This window comes from Ursus arctos, unplaced genomic scaffold (assembly GCF_023065955.2).
Source record: "Ursus arctos isolate Adak ecotype North America unplaced genomic scaffold, UrsArc2.0 scaffold_13, whole genome shotgun sequence".
Lineage (NCBI taxonomy): Eukaryota > Metazoa > Chordata > Mammalia > Carnivora > Ursidae > Ursus > Ursus arctos.
In genome coordinates, this window is record NW_026622797.1 from 68,690,318 (window position 1) to 68,710,721 (window position 20,404).

General features: G+C 37.5%; 1 protein-coding gene across 1 annotated transcript; it reads left to right on the forward strand.

Moving 5' to 3' along the window:
* Positions 1 to 84: 84 nt before the first annotated feature.
* On the forward strand, positions 85 to 19,296 carry AKIRIN2 (akirin 2). Its single transcript, XM_026511834.4, has 5 exons — positions 85 to 913; positions 15,359 to 15,502; positions 17,178 to 17,327; positions 18,249 to 18,320; positions 18,574 to 19,296. Exons 1-5 carry the CDS (start codon positions 679 to 681, stop codon positions 18,582 to 18,584), a joined length of 612 nt encoding a protein of 203 aa, XP_026367619.1. The 5' UTR covers positions 85 to 678; the 3' UTR covers positions 18,585 to 19,296.
* Positions 19,297 to 20,404: the final 1,108 nt, after the last annotated feature.

Sequence of the window (20,404 nt, forward strand, 5' to 3'; positions counted from 1 at the left end):
AAAAACTACAACTCCCAGAACGCGCCTACGGGGGCGTCCACCCCTGTGCGCACGCGCCCTGAGGCCGCAGAATTTGAATCGGCGGCGTTGTTATTGACGCCATATTGGGGCCGGCGGCGGGTGGAATAGTCGTACAGTGGAGGGGGAAGCGGCTGGACGTGTCCGCTTGAGCTCCTGCCGCAGCCGCCACCTAGCAATCTCTCTACATCGACCGCCGCTCTCAAGCTTCTGACCTTACTCGGGCGTATTAGTAGCCGCGTTCCAGCCTCATACCTCACGGGGCTGGTATCGACTTCCGAAGGGAACCGGTCTCAGCACAGGAGCGCCTCTCAGGCGCGGCGCAAAGCTCGAACGGACGGCGGGGGCGGCCGGAGCCTCTCCCGGGGGAGCTGTGCCTGAGGAGGCGGAAGAGCCCCCCTGACGCGGCTGTCGTGAGCGGCCGCCACCGCCCCTCCTGCTCTCGCCCGGGCCGACCGGGCCACTGCCCCTGCCCCTGCCGCGGAGGCAGCGGCGGCGGCGGCTCTTATCTCCTCACCGGCGCTCCACCAGCCGCCTTTCTGCTCTTCAGCCGGTCGGTTAGGCTCTCCTCGAGTCGCAGCTCTCCCCCACTTCCCTCACCCTCCCCTCCCGTCACCCCTCCCCGACCCCACCCGAGCCCGGCCCTCGGCTGCCCCGGCCATGGCGTGCGGAGCCACTCTGAAAAGGACTCTGGATTTCGACCCGCTGCTGAGCCCGGCGTCGCCGAAGCGGAGGCGATGTGCGCCATTGTCGGCGCCCACCTCGGCTGCTGCCTCTCCGTCGTCGGCGGCCGCCGCCACCGCCGCCTCCTTCTCGGCTGCCGCCGCCTCGCCGCAGAAGTATCTCCGAATGGAGCCGTCCCCCTTTGGCGACGTCTCCTCCCGCCTCACCACAGGTGGGACTCGGCCCCGCAGCCGCTGGGGTGGGCTAGGGAACGGGGGTCCCTGGACGCGGAACGCGGCCCCAGGGGTGGGGGTGCCGGACGGGTCCTCTTTTTCTTAGCGAAGTAGTAGAGCGACCACATTTCTTCTAGTTAGGTCCTCCAGCCTCGGCGACACAATGGAAATGGCCTGATGTCAAGGGGGTGGGGGAGTCGGGAGGTGGGGAGGGTAGGGGCTGTGTCTTGCCGGGTATTGTGGGGAAGAGGAAGATCCTTTTTTTTGGGCTGAATGACTGGAATTGAGTGTTTCCGTAGTCTGGAGAGCCCCAGCGGAAATGATCAGAGAGGGTGATATTATTCATAAATTTCGGCGAGAGAAGGGTAATATTTCACCCGAATCTCGATGTCTGTCTCCCTGAATCGATTGGCTGCAGCTATTAACTGTGGGACTGGGTGGTTTGAGGCGAGGCGGCAGCCCCTCCTCCAGTTCAGACATGGCTGATTTTAGTACAGAGGGGGTGGGGGGTGGGGATGGATGTCACTGGGGCGAGATCTAGGCCTGTCATTAATCACCCACAAGAACGCCACTTTGGCTGAGTCAAGACCTGTTTCCCTAGCAGGGTCAACAACAAAGAAAATGCTCTTCCCGAGTACTGTAATATGATCATCCTATACGTCTAGACCCTGAGAAACTTGAACTTTTAATGAAGAGCGAATTGTATTGAAAATTGGGCCTGAGTAGTTGCTTTTAGTTGGAGGTGCTTTATTTCTCCTCAACAAAGTATGTTGGGGGAGAACAGCTTAGGCCTTGAGAATAATAAAGAAATCAACCCAAGGTTCTAAGGGACTTAAGACTGCCTTTGCTTTTTATCTTGAAACATTTCCTGAAAGTGACTGTGGGGAAATGCCTTTTGGCTGCTTTGTACTGCATGTGTATGCCCAGTTTTTTCTGTACTTTGAAAATCCTTGTGTGCCACTGGCACAGTCCTAGGATAGGCTTTTGTGGACTGGTAGTGTAAATCTCTCTTCTTTGTGTGTATAGCATGCAAAGGTTTCATGTTTGAGCCCTTGGTAATAATATCATCTGCAGACAAAGCCTTTTAAGTGTTTTGTTATCATTAACTTTTTAAAAAACCTGTGGGCGATATATACCTCTATATTTAGTAACTTCCATTTGGAATTGTTTTGTTCAAGTCAGGTTTTTAACTATCCTTCCTCAAATTTTTAGGGACAGCCTCAAATGCCTAGGCTACCATTTCTGCTATTAAATATTTGACCTCACTTAAGTATATACTATTTTAGAGTTGTAGCGAGTTTTTAGAAGAATTCTCATATAATTTTATTTAGTAACTATACCTAAGCTGCTTAGTATGTAAAGGCATTCATTGATTTGCTGTTAGGCTTTGCATTAAAAAAGAAACAGTGTTAAGCATGTGCTGGTGATTAACATCATTTTTAGAGTTTGTCAACTCTAAATGATATCATTGAAAATTGAAAGGATACCTAGGAATCTGTACGTAACAACAAATAAGGCCACTTAAAAATAGCCCTGGCTAACTAGCCATAAATTTCAGCGGAGCTGGTGAATTAATACAGTGTTAGGTTGGGGAGTTAAAGTATATCTCCGTGCTGCAATAATCTTGAGCACATATGGTAAACCAGCCAGGAGCTATAATATTTGTCTTCACTTTAAAGGGAATTTATTCAGAAAGAATTGTGATCCTTTACAAATTTGTCATTTCATTGATGCATTTTGTAGCATTGGTTAATGCAGTTGGCTCCACATTGTCTCAATTTCAATTGAATGGACAAAATTTTAGTAAAATGACTGGAGTTATTGAAATTGGTTAAGCCTGATGTTTCAAATTAACGTTTTCCAAAATACTGCTGTCTTCTCGTCTTCAAGATGTTTTTGACATCTACTCTGAAAGTTTGATCATATCCTGAACTCTTAAAATCATAACGTCATTGATAATTTTGAGTCTGCTGAAAGATAATTTAGTTTTTTCAACTGACTTGAATATTAACAGAAAAAGTTGACTTGAAAAGCAGTTGAAATTGCTGAAGTTTTGAATTGTTAAAATTTACTTTTTTTTTTTACTGTAATTTTGAATGATATTCTACATGTAATTTAATTTGGCTTTGTTTTTAGATGGCCAGCTTGGGCAGGCTCCTGTATGGTTTTTGTAGTAATGTCATAATGGGAGCTGCAGTGTTGTGCAGGTATCAAAAACCTTTTCAGTTTTCATGCCCCCAATCTTGGATATAATTTTTCCAAGCACTTAATTTTTAGATTTTTGTTTTAACACTGGTGATTCTCAAACTTTACAAGAGTGAATATCTGTATATCTTTGGCTGAAATAAGTAGCTAGGGTTGGAAGTGGAAAGTGACTTACAAAGTAGAGATTGACTGGGACTCTGCGGAAACTTTGTTTTCCTTTCGTTTCTGTGAGTTCAAGTATAATTTAAACAATTTAGAACTAGAGTACTGAAGTGAATTTTTTCAGTGCATGCATATAGTTTATTGTTTTATCACCGTTCTTTTCCAAATACTTACATAGTGTGTTTTGACCTGTAGCTGAAATCACATTGTGGCTTTACTAGTTTCAGGAACTTGGACTGAAACCCCTAGTTTATTTTAGTCATCCCAGGAAGGTGATTCCAAAGTTTGACTTGATGACTATTTAAATTATTTAAATTTTTATTTTTCAAACTGTTGCAGCTTAATGCCAGGAAAAAGGAAAGGGCTAGCAAAAAAAAAAAAAAAAAAAGTTTTATTGGAACACAGCTGTGCTCATTCTCCCCCCCCCCCCCTTAAAGTATGATCCATTGCAGGCTACAACTGCAGAGCTAGTATTTGTGACAGGGACTGTATTTTCCCAAAGCTCAAGTATTTACTGCCTGATCCTTTACAGAAAAAGTGTCCACCCGTGCTCTAGAATGTCAGCAGTAAGGTTTATAATGCCCAGGATATGAAAAAGGAAAAGTGAATAGGGGGAGGGCGGGTAAACCGGTTGGGAAAATGAATACTTGTACTAGTAGCTACATCAGTACTCACCCTGGTAAGTTAGTTGAAAACAGATTCAGAGTGTTCTGTATATTTCTCCATTGGTTTTTGAAACATCTCAGAATATTATCTCTTAGCCAAAGATTGTCATAACATTCCCAAGAACAAAATTACTTTCATAAAACTGAAATACCATATAACATTACAAGAGACTGTGTCAGTCAAATCAAACACATTATTTTTCATAATTGTGTATTGAATGAGTGGTTTGGTGAAGAGACCCTTCTGTGGATGTCAGCACTTTGGGAATTTGCTAGGCACTTTCATACACATTGTTTAGGTCTTGTTACCATTGCTCTAGTCTGCCTTAGGAATTGAGTTGGGTGAAGAGTTAAATTCCTTTGTAAGAACTCATTGTATTTGCTGGAAACTTGCCATTAAAAATGGAAATTGCAGCTTGTGAATGGGGAAGGGTTTACAGGAACTTAGATTGTTCAGCAGACATTGATGCATGCCTGCAAACGGAGACACCAGCTGGCTTAAATGAAGTATAAACGGTTCTAGGCAAACAAATGAGATGTCTGTTGGAGGAGGCAGCATTTCACTTCAGATGTCATTTATATTGAGCCAGAAGTGTTTTTAATATTTTGTGGTTATTTAGACATCTGTTAAATTGCTTCTAGTTTCTCAGTGGATTTGGCAAATAGACTGTTTTTAATGGTCTTTGTACTTCAAATTTTAAACCTGATATTTTTCTTAGGACTGTGTATATAACTACAGTTATTTCATATTAATGTGGATTATGCATCTAAGAATCATGTGAGTTTATGGCCTTTAAAAGCAGAGTACAACTGTATTCATTACTGAGCTATTTTGTTTTGAAAGTAGAAAAATAAAGCCTAACTTGAGCACAGAAACACATAAGGTAAACAGGGCTAGGTCAGAGAGCAGCTAGCCCTTCTTTAGTTATAGATGCTAATAGTTACTGTGGTTGCCACAGAAATAATTTGAGATGTAATATATTTCTTTAGTTCTTGAATGGCTTTATAGGAAAAAAAATAGACTGTGTAAGTACTCAGATCTTTTACTAAGTGTTTGATGGACTCAGGAAGACACAATGGTAGAAAATCACTTCTGTTTTAAAAGGTTGTAAATAAGAGATTCCCTGGAAGTGCCCAGTTTTGCATGTTTTTTCTATTTGAAAACAAACTCTTGATTCTCCCTCCACTTAAAGAAGAATACAGAATGATAACCTGGGTTAAGTTTGGACCTCTTGGATAGGTGATTGATGACACTAAATAAAAGTGTTGGGGTTTTGGTCTTTCTTTTTAAATACCTGTAACTAATTAACCAGCAAGTTGTGGTCCCTGTAGTCTTTGCATTAACACTGTGCTAGTATTGTTGACTCTCAGATGTTCTGTGTGCGTATGTGAAACCACAGTGAATTTCTTGCCTTTGAAAAGACTACTTTGAAAAAGTGTGAGGAGTGGAATACTTGTTCAAGCCTCTATGAACCAGTCTGGCATCTGCAGATGGTAAAGAAGATTCATCTTTGATTTTATTGCTCAGCTTACCAGTGTTTTTCAGCTTTCTAAACACATCTGGGAAATGTGATCTATCAATATCAGTCTTGTAGGAAAGATTCTTAACAGGAATTGCCCCCTGGATTTTGAGGGGTTACAGTGGGTTATATGGGACTTGTATAGTTTGAAAGTAACCCCAAAGGTATTCTTATCTGCCATACCTTCCCTCTTAATGTGTTATCACAGAGTTTTAAGATATTTATCACATTTATTTGTTGAATTAATCAAGCCTTGGCATTTCCCAAGGTTCTTAGAGATGCTGAAGTTTAAAAAAAAAAAAAGTAATTTCCTTTCCATCCCATTTTCTGTACCACTTTTTCTTTTTACATCGTTTTATGACAATATTGCCACAATATGTGACAACGTATTTAAAAAAAAAAGATTGTGACTCAAACAAATGAGTAGTAACAAGAAATACAGCAGTTTTAAAACTGAACAATACTTTCTCTGGTATTTATTTTGGGCCTTTTGATTAGAATTTTGCAGTATGCCATATTGTGTAATCATCTTTGTGATAGTAGGCTTTGTTTGGTTGGTAGTGGTTTTTAACCTTCCACCATTAGAAAGACAGCTTATAATATGCTTGTAGTTTGCTTAGGGGGTTATAACTTACTTTCCTCCTCCCTTTAAAAATCTTGTCATTAGTTTTTGTTAAATGTCATAGGCAGATGACATCCTGAAATGAACTAGAGCTTTGCGACATTTTGATTATACTAAAATTGTAATCTTTCCATTAATACATCTTTTGGGTTTGACTTAATTTTTCATTTCTAGATCTATTCATGTACCTGGTTTTTCTCAACATTATTAAAAATCTAAATATTTACTTTAGAAGTCACTTGTTCAAGCCTTTATGAACCTCATTTGAGTTCTGGATACTGGTTAAGCAAAGAGACAGTCTCTCAAGGGACTGATAGAGCCACCACTGTGGATACTTTATTAGCTAGCTAAACTTAAAGCATAAAGATTACAGTATTTTTATTCATCGGTATTATCTGTTTTAATTCCTTGTGGAACTTCATCTACCTAAACATTATATCCACCTTTGGCAGCATAAGTATTGAAATTGATTTACTAATTAAATCACACTGTTACTACTTTGAAACCTTAAAGTGATTCTCTTTTTAAGGTGAGAGTTGAAGCTTGTTTATTGGCTCTTTCTGTAATTGTCTTAGTTTATGGTGTATATTCTGAGTTTGGTCTAGCATTCATTTCCATTAATGTTAATTCTTAGAAAACTCCCTCCAAAAATCAAACTAAAGGTTGGAGGGGGGGCACCTGAAAGCGTTGATTTTGTTTTGTTTCTTAAAAAAAAAAAAATACAGTATTTTTGAGCTGATCTAACAATTGAAAAATAGGATGTAGAGCGGAGGGGTGCCTGGGTGGTGCAGTTGGTTGGTTAAGTGTCTGACTCTTGGTTTTGGCTCAGGTCTTGGCTCAGGTTGTGATCTCAGGGTGGTGAGATTAAGCCCTGTCCACCCTGCCCACCTGGCTCAGTGGGGAGTCTGCTTGAGATCTCTCCCTCGTCTGGTCCCTTAACCACCCCCCAAATAAATAACTAAATCTTAAAAAAAAAATGTAGAGTGGAATTTGAAAAGTTGCAGAAAGCCAGTTGCCTTTTAATTGTTAACAGAGAATTGCCTTGTTCCTGTTCCTAAAATACAATTCTCTGAAAGAAAAACTTTTCTAAGTGGTATAATTGGTTAAAAGTACAGGAAGTTTTGGGTTGATGCGACAGAACAGGGGAACCTGATGCTCATGATTAACAACCATCCTTGGCCTAAAGTGAAATAGTACATTATCAGAGGCTGGCCCTGTTGTCATCAGTCCTGTATGTGTGGCAATGCTGACCTACCAATTTGGAATAATTCTCCCTTTTAAAACATCAGTAAAACATTTCTGGTTAGATATAGCTGCCTGTCCTAAGAGGAGGCGGTTTAGAGATGTTGAAGTATCCCTTATATAAATATTTGAATGTAACATGAAGACTTAAATAATTATTCTTGCCAGTGTCACAATTTTAGGGCTGTGGGTAGATGAGAATTATGCACTGCTTTGGTTACTGTTGTCTTAACCAGGTTTGAAGTTTCAGGGTATGAAGTATCAGTAATATATAGTAATAATCCCTCTATTCTGACATCCTGGTTTTTAACAAGTAGCTTTCCTCCTTGTGGTTTATTGTAATTTAGGTACTTGTGGAATACCGGCTAGGTATTGAAGTAATACAATACTGGGGAGGGCAGTAGATGTTGAGCTTAAGCCCTGACGTCAGGCTTGGCTCTGCCTTGTACCAGCTGTGTGACCTTTCAGAAGACATTGAAGCAAGCCACATTTTCTTCATCTATAAAATAATGCACATGATGATAGTAATATCTGCCTCCTAGGATGGTTGTGAGGATTAAGAGCATTTCCTGTCCCTAAGTGCTGGAGATAGTCACAGTGGGGCAGCCTCAAATGGGACTTTTTACACTGTCCAGCAGTCCTGCCATTTCAGTGAGTAACCTTGCCTTCTACTTCACAGATAAAATAGGGGCCATCTAATGGCAGCTTCTTCATTTTTCCCAGTACCAACACCATCAGTATTTGTGCCTATCCTGTTTTCCCTTTAATAACACTGAGAAAGTTTAAATGAGATAATTAAAGCACTTTATACAATGAGAGAAGGATTCCCCTTCTCCGAAGTAACTTTATCCTCTTGATTATTTCTCTCTTTCAACTGGACCTTTGCTTTTGGCTTTAAATATTGTCAGGACTTCCATTATAAAATAATAAATAAAACATCCTCCTTTTCTTCCAGCAGTCATCCAGATTCTTCACCTCAAAAACAAATTCAGAGAGCTTTCAAATAGCTCTTGTCAAGTCACCGATGATTTCCATTGCTTATTATCAATCCTCATCTTGTTTAACCTTTCTTACAGCGTTTATACTGTTCTCCCACTCACTTCTTTTTGGAATAACTTTTTTCCTTCTGTGACAACGCTTTTCTTCCACTTCTGGTTGCTGTTTTCAAATGGCCATTAAACTTAGGAGTTCTAGGTTCAGCTGCACTCCTTTCTAGCTTAATAGCTCCATAAGCAATCACATGCATGCTCCTGACTTTGTCACTTATAGATGAAGCTCTAATTTATATATTTAGTTCAGATCACTCTTCTCAGTATCCGGTCATGGTGAATTTGGACCTTTTATTGTTTTTATCTTCCCAGAAGCCATTCCTTCCGCCAGAAGTAAGGATTTTTGTGAAATGTGTTGACTTTTAAATATTCACAACTAATTTGCAATATGAGGTAAACAAAAGATGTCTGTGGACTTCCAATCACTGCCTTCTGGTATGAAAGGTAGTCTTAATTCCTTTTTTAAAGCAGATATAATAGAAAAGTAAATGCATTTGTTTACTGTCAATCACATAACATGAATTTCATATTTTAAGGAAGCTGTTTTAGGAAAAATGAATCAATATATGTTTCATGTAATGAATCTAAGTTTAATTTGATTTACAATCAAGTTTAAATTGATTTATAGAATATTTTCCTGCTAGAGAGGGACATGTCTAATTTTGAACTACAAAGGCCATGCAGGTTAGGATGGCATATATTTTTCCACTTGAAATAGTCTGCTGTTACTGCTTTCCTTCTCCCCTCCATTTCCCAGAATGTCCAATAATAAACAAAACAACCACTTCATGTTTTAATTGCTACAGTAGGGGAGTTACTATTTTAAGGAGGGGATAGAAACATAAATGCCCATAGTTCCCAGGCAAGTAATATAAATGAGTGAAGTAAACTACCTGGGAGTTAATGAATTCCAACCTTGCTACTGATCTGCAGCATCAGCTGGAAACACAGTAGAAGTACAGAATTTTAGCTCCATCCCTCAGAGTCTATGTTTTAACAAAATCCCTGGGTGATGTATGCATCAAAGTTTTAGAAGCATTTGAGAATTTCTGCCTGAAATATAGCAGCCACTCTTCAGCTGAATTTTCCACATAGTCCAGTTTTCCTCTCTTAACAGTAGCCAGAAATCTTTCAATTAAGATCATTAACTTTTAAAATGTTGGCATAAATTCACACTTCTTTTTTAAAAAGAAGCTATTCAAGCCAGCCATGTCTTTGGGGTCAGTTTATCCTGTGTATCACCAGTTTGCAACCTCTGGTTTCCAGGTAAGCTATAGCTGGGTGTGGGTGTGGTGCTTTCAATAAGTCGTCGTAGTCTCGCGGTTGTTCTTCAGCTTGATCGTGGCGCCCTAGAGTCCTCAAGGAGTCAGCTCTCTGTCCTTCTGGACCTCACCTTGTTTTCATGGCCATGGTTAACTGTAATAGAAGCTGGACTTTTTGCATGGCATTAAATGTTTTCTGTAGCATGTATATTTCGGGTTTTGGATTGTTCAGTTTTTCCTTTCTCTTCCCTGTTTACTGCTTTTTTGGTTTTCCAAGGTTGTAAGCTATTTGAGAAGATACTTACAGATAGTAAAGAGCTAAACAACAAAAGCAACAAAGTTAACATATCCCTTTAGAATCTGGTGTAATATAAAATAGAGGTATGAAATAATAATTATTGGATATCAGGGAGGAACCTCCTGCTGAATGAGTGTTGTTGGACTCCTTGCATTAGTGACTCCCAGTGTGTAGTTAATTTGTAAAATTTATACTTAGACCTGCAGGGTTTTAACAGATTGAGTCATCTATTTCAAATAAGTAATCATTGGCTATTATAGTACCAGTGAAATAATAGAATTTGACCTGTAGTGATTATGATTTTTCTTCCTCTTGTAGGAGATAAATGAATGCCTCTTTACAGTAAAATATTATGTATTGTAAACTTAGAATCTAAGCCAGTTGCTTTTGAATCACTGTACAGAGTACCCTAATGTTTATATAATTGTGTGCAGCTATATTATGCTTATTAGGACTAACGTTAATCCAAATAGTTAAAACTCTAGATATAATTTGACAGTCTTGTGTTAAAATTTGGTTCCAGGTCCCTTTGACATGGTAGTAATTTTAAAGTGAATTAAAAAAGGCATCAACTCCTTCTTTTTAGTTAGATAGCTTTTGGCTGAGTAAGAACATTGTCCTTAGGATTCCTTCAAGAAGAACTGTTTTAGTTTCTGGACAGATATCCTGGGAAAATAATTTATTTCCAGAGATGGGCCTCCATAGCAACTGTTAATTTTGTATGTTTTAATTTATAAAGTAGACGTGGCAATGTCTAGTATGTAGTTCAGAGATCTGGATTTGGTTTGTTATTTTATTTGGGGCAATTCCTTATTTTTAGGTTTTAATTTCTACTCAGGTTTTTTGTGCTTAATTGTGCACAGGTTTTCCAATTCACTTGTGTCCCTGCTTAGAACTGACAAACTTTGAAGATTTATTTTATTAATTAATAGTTAATGTTTTTTTAAAGATTTTATTTATTTGACAGAGAGAGAGAACACAAGCAGGGGGAGCAGCAGATAGAGGGAGAAGCAGGCTCCCTGCTGAGCAGGGAGCTCAGTGCGGGTCTCCATCCCAGGACCCTGGGGTCATGACCTGAGCCAAAGGCAGACGCTTAACCCGGACTGAACCACCCAGGTGACCCTATTTTATTTACTTTTAATCCCATTGTTTCAGTTATCTGTCTAGATGAACTTTCACTTAATTTTTTCAGAGATAATCCATAGAGAAATTGGCATGTGAGGGTACAAAAATGTCTTAAATTCCTAAACTTTAAACTGTTAATGAGACCTGTTATATTTGATTTACTAATTATGTCAGTAGGAAAATGGCAAGTCTGTGCCGGTCTGGAGCAAAAGATTAGTTTCACATGTCGTGGATTTTTAGACATCTTATGGACTATACTCTAGAAAGATATTTGTAGTTGCTTCTAATTCCGTATTCCTCCCTTTGCTCTCAGTTCCATCTTGTTGCTGTTTCTCTTACCTGTCTCAACTGTTATTTCTTAATCCCATCAACTGCTTTCTTCTGTTTGTATTGACCTTACTGTGCCCAGGCTTTCTTAAATAATCAGTGGCAACTAAAACAGTTGGGGAGTAGGCTTAATGTTGCCACAAGCCAGGCTTTTTCTTTTCACATTTTACCTAGATTTTTTGCTCGGTTTGTTATTTTAAATCCCAAAGGAATAAGTGCTGGCTCATTGATAATCTCTCACCTGTTAAGGAGGAGAATTATATTGGCAATCTTAATGGCATTTACTAAATATGGGAATGAAAGTGCCATTAGTCACAGAATTTGCTGATACTGACTTTCATGTAGACCTAGTACAGTGTTAGAAAGTCTTAGTATTTTATGGTAAAAGGAGGATATAGTTTTTAGGATTTTGAAAAGGGATATAAGAACTATTTGTGGTGTAGGTTGTTATAATGATAACTGTGTATTTTGCTCTAAGTGATTTGCTGCAAATTCAGTCTGCGCACATAAGCCAAATATGAAGGCTGCATTATTAAAACTGGAATGTGCAACTGATACGTAAGTGAAGCTTCCTTTGACTTTTTCTTTAATGGAGCATAAATTGTGTTGGCAACACAGTGTCAGATATTACGTGTACTTGGGATAAAATGTCACTTGCTAGTTTGATTAGAGATGTCTAGATTTAAGTAGTTTAAGACTAAGTAGACGTCAGAACTTTATTGACGGAATAGAAGACCTTTATCCAGCTGGCCTAAGAAGTGACTTCAGTCAGCCAGGTATCTAGGTTGAATTTAGCATGTAAATTGTGGAAAATTCAGTCTGGGGAAATTTCTTGAGTTAACAGCTTTAAAACTGTATACCTATCCAAACTGAGATAAATGTGTTTGAGGCTTGCAGTTAGCTTAGGTCTTGGTCAAGTTAAATTGGACTATTTACTTTATAACATTGTGAATTACATGTTACCAGTATTAGAGCAATTATGCACATAGTGAGGCTTACATGACATAGTTGCATCATATTAGATGTAAAAAAGCATTGCAGGCAATAGCATTCAAAATTATTCAGTTCTTTGGGGTCCCTGGGTGGTTCAGTCAGTTAAGCATCCTACTGGATCTTGGCTCAGGTCATGATCTGAGTCCTGGTATGGCTCTGTGCTCAGCGGGAAGTCTCCTTGAGGATTCTCACCCTCTGCCCTTCCCCCGTCTCGTATGTGAGCATGGGTGCTCTCTCTTTAAAATAAATTAAATCTTTTAAAAATTCTTCAGCTCTTTAATTGACAATATCAAGTTGGCAAAGAGGTAAGGCAGCTGGAACTCTCTCATATATTGCTGGTGGGAATGTAAAATGGTACAGTTACTCTGGAAAATGGTTTGGCAGTTTCTTAGAAAGTAAAGCCATGCACCTACCACATAATCAGGCCATCCAGTTCCACTTCTAAGTATTTATCCAAGAGAAATGAAATTTATCCACCTGTAGACTTGTACTCGAATATTCATAGTAGCCTTATTCATAATAGCCCCAAATTGGAAACATTCCAGATTTCCATTAAAAGATAAGCACACACACACACACACACACACGATGGAGTTCTAATTAATAAGAAGGAGGGACTTAATGATTCATGCAACATTATGTATGAATCTCAAAAGCATTTTGCTCAGTGAGAGACACAAAAATCTACACTTTTTATGATTCTATTTATATAAAATTTTCAAAAAGGCAAAAAAATTTTGAGTAGTGAAAGATGAATGTTGCCATGGTAATGAAGATGAAGGTGGTGAATAGGGGCATGAGAGAACTTTTTGGGGTGATACATTTCTTTATTATGATTGTGATGGTTTCAAGACCTGTACACATGCATTCGTGAGAAGCCATCAGATTGTACATTTAAATTGGTGAATTCGTTTTGTAAATTATACCTTAAAAATTCCTTGTTATGTCATCTCTTAAGTATTAGATGGTATGGAGGTTTACAAAGCTAAATTTTAAAATGTTTTACTACATCTTAATCCCAGGCTAGATCTTTTGAGACCATCAAATGAACAAATTGAGTTTGTTACAACTATTATTTTGGTACATCACAGTTGTCCTTTGATTTTTGTGAAGCAAAAAGAAGACTAACGTAATCTTGAACTGTTGTAATCAAAGAATAAGTCACACAAAAGATGTGAAGGTCAAGTTACTCTGAGTCTAGTACATTTGAAGCCTTTGCTTGTGAATAAACTTTTAGGATGCTTTATGTACATGGCCCTTTTTATCAGAATGGTGGTGGCTTTGATCACAAAGTGATAAATGAGTGAAGCTTGCTGTCAGAGACCAAAATAGCATTACTTTTAAAACCTTTTATTTGCTACTAAAGAGTTCTGTTATTAAAAAATAAGGATATCTGTGTTTGTCCTGATTGTTAGAGGAAGTTGCAGTTTTGTTGGACCCCTTATGACTCTTAGGAAACTCATTTCTATCAAGGTGCTTAATGGTTCAGTAGACAGCCATTTTATTTCATGTCGGTAACTTCATTTTTAAATCATGGACTATTTCAAATAAATGGAAAAGGACTGAAAATGACCATTTTAAATATAAACAAATGTTAAGATTCTGGAAAATGTTGCAGATAAAGTATCCCTTATACAACTGTCCAATATGATTCTGTGGTGCTTACCCACAAAATTTACATAAATGGAATCTTCTTCACAGGATGTATCTTTTTGCAACTTGTTTTCTTTTTTTTCTTCCTCAGTTAAAATAATGAAATTGGCAGAATCTAGAATGTTTAAGGGACTGATTGATGTCCTCTCAGAGTCTTATCTCTCAAAAGCCCCAAAGTTCTTCTTACTAGAGAAACAATATGATGTGAGAAAAGAGAATTAAGTATATATCTAAGAAAACCACCAGTATTAAATTTTTTTAAAAAGGATTAGTCTCATCTTACATAAATTTTTAGACTTCAGCCAAGTTTTCATTTTTAAATTAACACAAAATTGTAAAATTGATTGCTAAAATTAGACTCCATTATATTTATAAATCATTTTATTGCCCGATAATTGCCACCTTAATTTTTGTTTAATTTTGCTTTGGATTGGGATTAATAAATTTAGGATGTAGTTCCACGTGGATAATCTTATTTAGGGGCTATGGTGGTGGTGAGAAAGTCTGTTTCAAGGGAAGTAGAAACCTCAAGGAGAGATTTTCTGGAGAGCCTAAATGGTAACTATTTTGGATTAGAAGTCTTTCTAAAATGAACTATACTTGCCTAAAGGATATGCTTGAAAGGATTTTACCCCTGGTTGGGTGGTTGTGGTTGAAGATAATGGCACTGTGGTATAGTAGTTCTTTTGAGTACCTGTTATGTACCAATCGCTTTACACAGGTTTTTACCACCAAGATTCAGAACAACACTTTTTGCTGTTAATACTGTAACAATCTTTGCTGTTAATACTGTCATAGTCACCAGTTCTGTTGAGTTGAATATTAATGGCCATGACCAATTTAATGTGTGGTAATTTTTCAGTTCGCATCCACTGTCAGATCTACTTACTGTCAGTTCTCACTGGTTTGTGTTTGTACATAGTGCCCCCCACTTCTAATTATTTATGGTCTTCAAAAAGACTGTTTAACAGTTCTGTGTGTGATGAATAAGTGGCCTTTGAATTTGGGATTTTTAAGAATCTGAGTGAAGTAAAGTGAACTAGAAGTTCACAAGACTCCCTTATCTTTACATTGAATGAAAAATTTGTCTTTTGCTAATCAGTGCTAAGAGAGAATGGTGTTATAGAATAGCTGAATTCCGCGTGGTGTGTATATGCTGTTTCTGAATGAGTGCCCCCATTAATGCTGAAACAAATTCCTTGAAACATCAGTTTTCTGGATATTATTTGAAGAGAATATTTTCAGTGGATTGATTGTACTAATTATTGGAAACCCAACCTTTTTTTAAACTTCTTAGATCTTGACAAAATTTTTTTTCTAGAACAAATTCTGTACAACATAAAACAAGAGTATAAACGCATGCAGAAGAGAAGACATTTAGAAACTAGTTTCCAACAGACAGATCCATGTTGTACTTCTGAGGCACAACCACATGCATTTCTCCTCAGTGGACCAGCTTCACCAGGTAATAATAAACTTAATAAATGAAAGGAAATATAATTTAATATGGGAAAAGGTGATCTAAGTTGTTTTTAATCACTCAAGCTTCTGTTTCTCCTGCTTGGTTTTTAAAAAATACTTAATACAAATAATTCATGATCTCTTAGAAATGGCACAAAGTAAGTACTTGCTACCTGGATTCTCACCACTCAGAGATGACCACCTGGATAGAATATCTCCCAAGTGGACTTCCCCATAAGTGATGATGATTTGTAGCCTTCATTAAGGAAAAAGTATTAACAATATACCATGTATTTCTCTGTTAAGTATAGATGTACCTTGCCATGGTTGAATACTATGCTATTTTCTGGACTTGCCATAATTATTTAACCATTAATGAAGATAATCAGACTGAATTTCTGGTATTAAAAGCATTTACAAAAATGTCCTTGTACATATACCTTCACACATTTGTCCTATTAGGATAGATTTTCAGAGATGAAAAGTGGCTCTTATTTTTAGAAAAGTTCTCAGCAGAACAGTTTTCTTGTGACCAAAGTTGCCTGCCCCTTTCCCTTCCCTCCCAGCAGGGATAAGAAAACCTGGCAGAATAGAAAAACATTCAGGGGCTGCTGGCTGGCTCAGTTAAGTAAAGCATTTACCTCTTGATCTCAGGGTTGTGAGTCCAAGCTCCATGTTGGGGGTAGAATTTATTAAAAACAAAACATTCAAAAGCTATAAAATAGATTAGAAGACATAAAATTGTTCAAAACTAAATTCTGCAGTACTTCTGCCAGTTGGGGGCGGGGGCAGGTGTGTAAGTGGGCGAAACGTTAGGGGAGGTGAGGGTAGAGACTAGACTTAAATCAGCAGGACACTAAGTTCATCATCATTCTTCTAGTCAGTTTACTTGGATCAATTAATGGGCAGCCTCAACTAACAAAGCTAGGAATTTGAAAGTAAAGATAGCCTTCATAGTTGTAAAGCTGGTATACTTTATCTTGTAATAGACACAGCTCTAACAAGTATAATTAAGTAACTGGTCCCAGCCATGCAGGTTACAAAAAGCAAATGAAAAGAGGAATTGAGGGTACCAGGGACAGATACACAGAGCAGGACTACTGATAACAAATCTGTGCGTTTGAGTGTGTATAAAAATATTTGCAGCAATGTTAAAATGGGTATATGATGTCATAATCCTGAGTTCTCAAAAGATTAATTTCAGATGTTCTTCTCAATAAATGAAGAATGATGTTTTTGGAAAATCAAAGTTCCTTAAGTAGTACTTTAAGAGGAATGCATTCCGAAGAAATCTTTTATATCAAGTATCACTCTCTGATGATAAGTGGCTGTTTAATAATCTTTAAGGACTCTGAACCATAAAATTTAATGTTGAATTTTAAGAATATATTCTTAGTATTTATTTTTACCAAACATTCTCCTAGCTGTTACAATTAATTAAAAAACAAAAACTTTAAGTTTTGTTTGTATCTTGTACCTTTTTCCAGTCACCATTAGACTTTTTACCTTATAATTAGGTTGCATATATCTTGCTGTGTTTTTCTAGAATTGTAAGCTGCTGATAAAAAATGCTTTTATATGAACACTGAAAAGATCTAAACGAAACATCTTCAGTTAGAAGATACTTTTTATGATGGCGGCTCTAAATCATGTGCTTTTTCTCTTCATGTTATACATAGGGACTTCATCTGCAACATCCTCACCATTAAAAAAAGAACAGCCCTTATTCACTCTACGGCAGGTTGGGATGATCTGTGAACGTTTGTTGAAAGAACGTGAAGAGAAAGTTCGAGAAGAGTATGAAGAAATATTGAACACAAAACTTGCAGGTATAAGATGAGCTTGTTTTAGTTAGAGTCTCCCAGAAACTCACTGTAAGAAATGCATTATTTCCCACATGTCCTTAATGTCGATTAAATTACCCTTTCTATCCCCTGGTTACAGTATGTTTTCTAAGAACCAGTTGAATTTCAGTTCAAGAAAGGAAATGAACCATCCTGTAGCTCATGGCCCTCCTTAGTGAACTCAAGAAATAGTATCAGTGACCGTTGTAGATCAGCAACAGTAGTAATGTGAACTAGATTTTTCCTTTGATATTCCTGTGCTAAAAACTTGACTTTGGGTACTTAACTCAATTTGGTTTTAGATTTTTAGACTACATCTTTCATGATAACTTTCCCATCAGTCTAGACAATTTTTGTGCATGGTAAATTAATTAGGATTTTTTTCCCCCTGATTTTTAAGCCAGACACTCACTTAAGTGGGTATGGATAAGTAGAAGTTTTTTATTCTAAAGTTGTTAAATGAAGGTGCTAATACAGGCAAGAGAATTTGCTTAGTTATGTAACAGTTTTTCTATGACATCTTATTAGGTTACATGTGGATGCTTTTGAACATATTTTGTTAAGCTTTTGTTTTCCTCTTTCCTCTTTGCAAACTGCCACTCATAGATCACTTAAACTTTCAGAGTAGAAAGATACCTTTTTATTTCAAACCCTTTAATAGGTTAAGAAATATGCTTCCAGCCTATACATGAGGTCATGTGATTTGGACTAAAATGTAGGTTTCTTGACGGAGTTCTGCTCTTTCATTTGATAACACTATTATTTTTTTATTATTACTGAGGTTATGTGTCTGATTCAAAGGCCAACTTATAGTTGTTTCACTATTCATACTAGATTTTTCAGTTTATCTGGCTCTAATAGAGCACATTTGCTAATCATGTAATTGATGTGTACCTTTACCTACAGAACAATACGATGCATTTGTGAAGTTTACGCATGATCAGATAATGCGACGATATGGAGAACAGCCTGCTAGTTGTAAGTATTTCATCTTTGAACTGAACACAAAACCATCTTTTAAGGAGAAACATTAATTGTAATTATCTACATACTCAAGAGAATTTAACAGAAAATCATGGAGAAAAAGGCTGGAGGAAATAGGCAGCAAAATTTTACTAAGGCTTACTTTTGGTTTCTTAAATACCTAGGGTAGTGTTGGGGATGAAAATCTGGTATGTCTTTGAATTTTGACCTGGACTTTGCACTAATTTTCCTTTTCCTCCCCCTTTAGATGTTTCATGAATCACGTTTTCTGCATTTGTGGGCTGCCTTGTTCCTTGTTGAGTTGTTGCGAGAGGTCCTAATTATGACATGCAGCAATGCCAATACCCCCCTGTGAATACAGGTTATTTCAAGCTTTCGTCAGTGGCAACCACTCTTAGGCAGCAACTGGTTTTGGAAATTTCCCTGATGTCAGTACCATCTGGATGTGGACCTTTGCTACCTGTATTAATGCCAGTGGCCTCATTTGCTGTATCATTACAATTTGGCTTCTTATATTAATATGTTTGAAAAGGATTAAAGCTGGTATTCTAAGAACATGCCCTTCACTGGTTGTGTAAATAAAACTGTAGAATGACACTTCAGATGAAGTTAGTGTGATTTTAATTGTGCACTACAACCAAGCTGTAACCAGTTATTAATAATTTAGAATGTAATCCCAGGACATTATTAAGCAAATAGCCTGCAGTGCTTCCTGTGAAATAGTGAAGGAGGGAGGGCATTTCCGTATTCCAGGACTTCTTGGGGTTTCAGAAAGGGTTTCTAGGATTTTTTTTTCTTAAGTTTTCTTTTTTTTCTTTTCTTTTTTTTTTGGTAGTTTTTATTTATTCTGTCTTTTTAACAAATGTTTATTGCTGCATTTTTCCCCCAGTGTGTCATTGTTTTACTGCCCTTGTAGTACTGGAATATAGTTGGAAGAATAAAACATTTACTTCTAATCTGCTTTCATGTACAGATGGGTAGTATTTGAATAAAGCCAGTGTTTTAAATGTAAGCATTTTCCAGGAATCAATGAAGTTAATTTTCTAATAAGATTTAAAAATCTTTTCATATACCAAATAATCTAAGATGTGAGTGCTATTTTCAAAAACTGAGTTCTGATTCCAAATTGCTTATAACTGACTGCATGATAGAATGTTACAGAATAAATCAGTTTTAACAGCTATAGAATTTTTACCTCCAAGATAGCAGTATAATCCAAGTTTTTTTTTTTTACAGGATGATAGATGAAAGCATGATTCAGCACACTTAATTCCCTTTCCAAACATAGCTTTGTTATAATGAAGTGAGCAAAAAATGCTTCAGTGATTTCTTTTGTTGAATTCTTTTAGCATATTTCCACTAATTAAGCCAATCATAAATGTACTGGGGCATATATATTTATAATTGACCTAATTAGTGGAAGAAAAAGGGTTTTTTTGCCTTTTTGATTTTGGTGATTATACCTCACCAATTCTTTGTTTAAACAAGGCCAGGACTTGAGGGCTTTCACAAGATCCTCAGATAATTCATGTGCCCATTAAGTGCTTGAGAAACATTGGTATAGTGCAGGGTAACCATAAGTAAGGTGGATAATTCTACCTAGTTTTAATGGACTGAGATTCTCAACCTCAGCACTACTGACAGTTTGGGCCAGATCACTGCTGTGGGAGTTCTGTGCATTATAGGGTGTTTAGCAGCATCTCTGGCCTCTACCACTAGATGCCAGTAGCACCCCCCAACCTGTAACAACCAAAAATGTACTTCCAGATAGACTGCCAGTGTTCGGGGCTGAGGAAGAAAACAGTCCCCAGCCAAGAACCACTGGTATATTGGGATTTCGAGGAGAATGCAGGCAGTTGAATATGGAGGAGTGGAAGTAGAGTGAATGTAAATACATTTTATCCCTTCTTAACCCAAGTAAGATCAAAATGACCACCACTCTTAAGTCAGCATGTGTGAGTTTTCATGATTTAAATTTCTAAAAAAGCTCTTTTTTTAAACTTTGGAAGGCAAGATATACTAAAAGGAAAGTCAGCAATCTGAATGGAGCCACAAATAATATAGTTTTAATTCTAGAT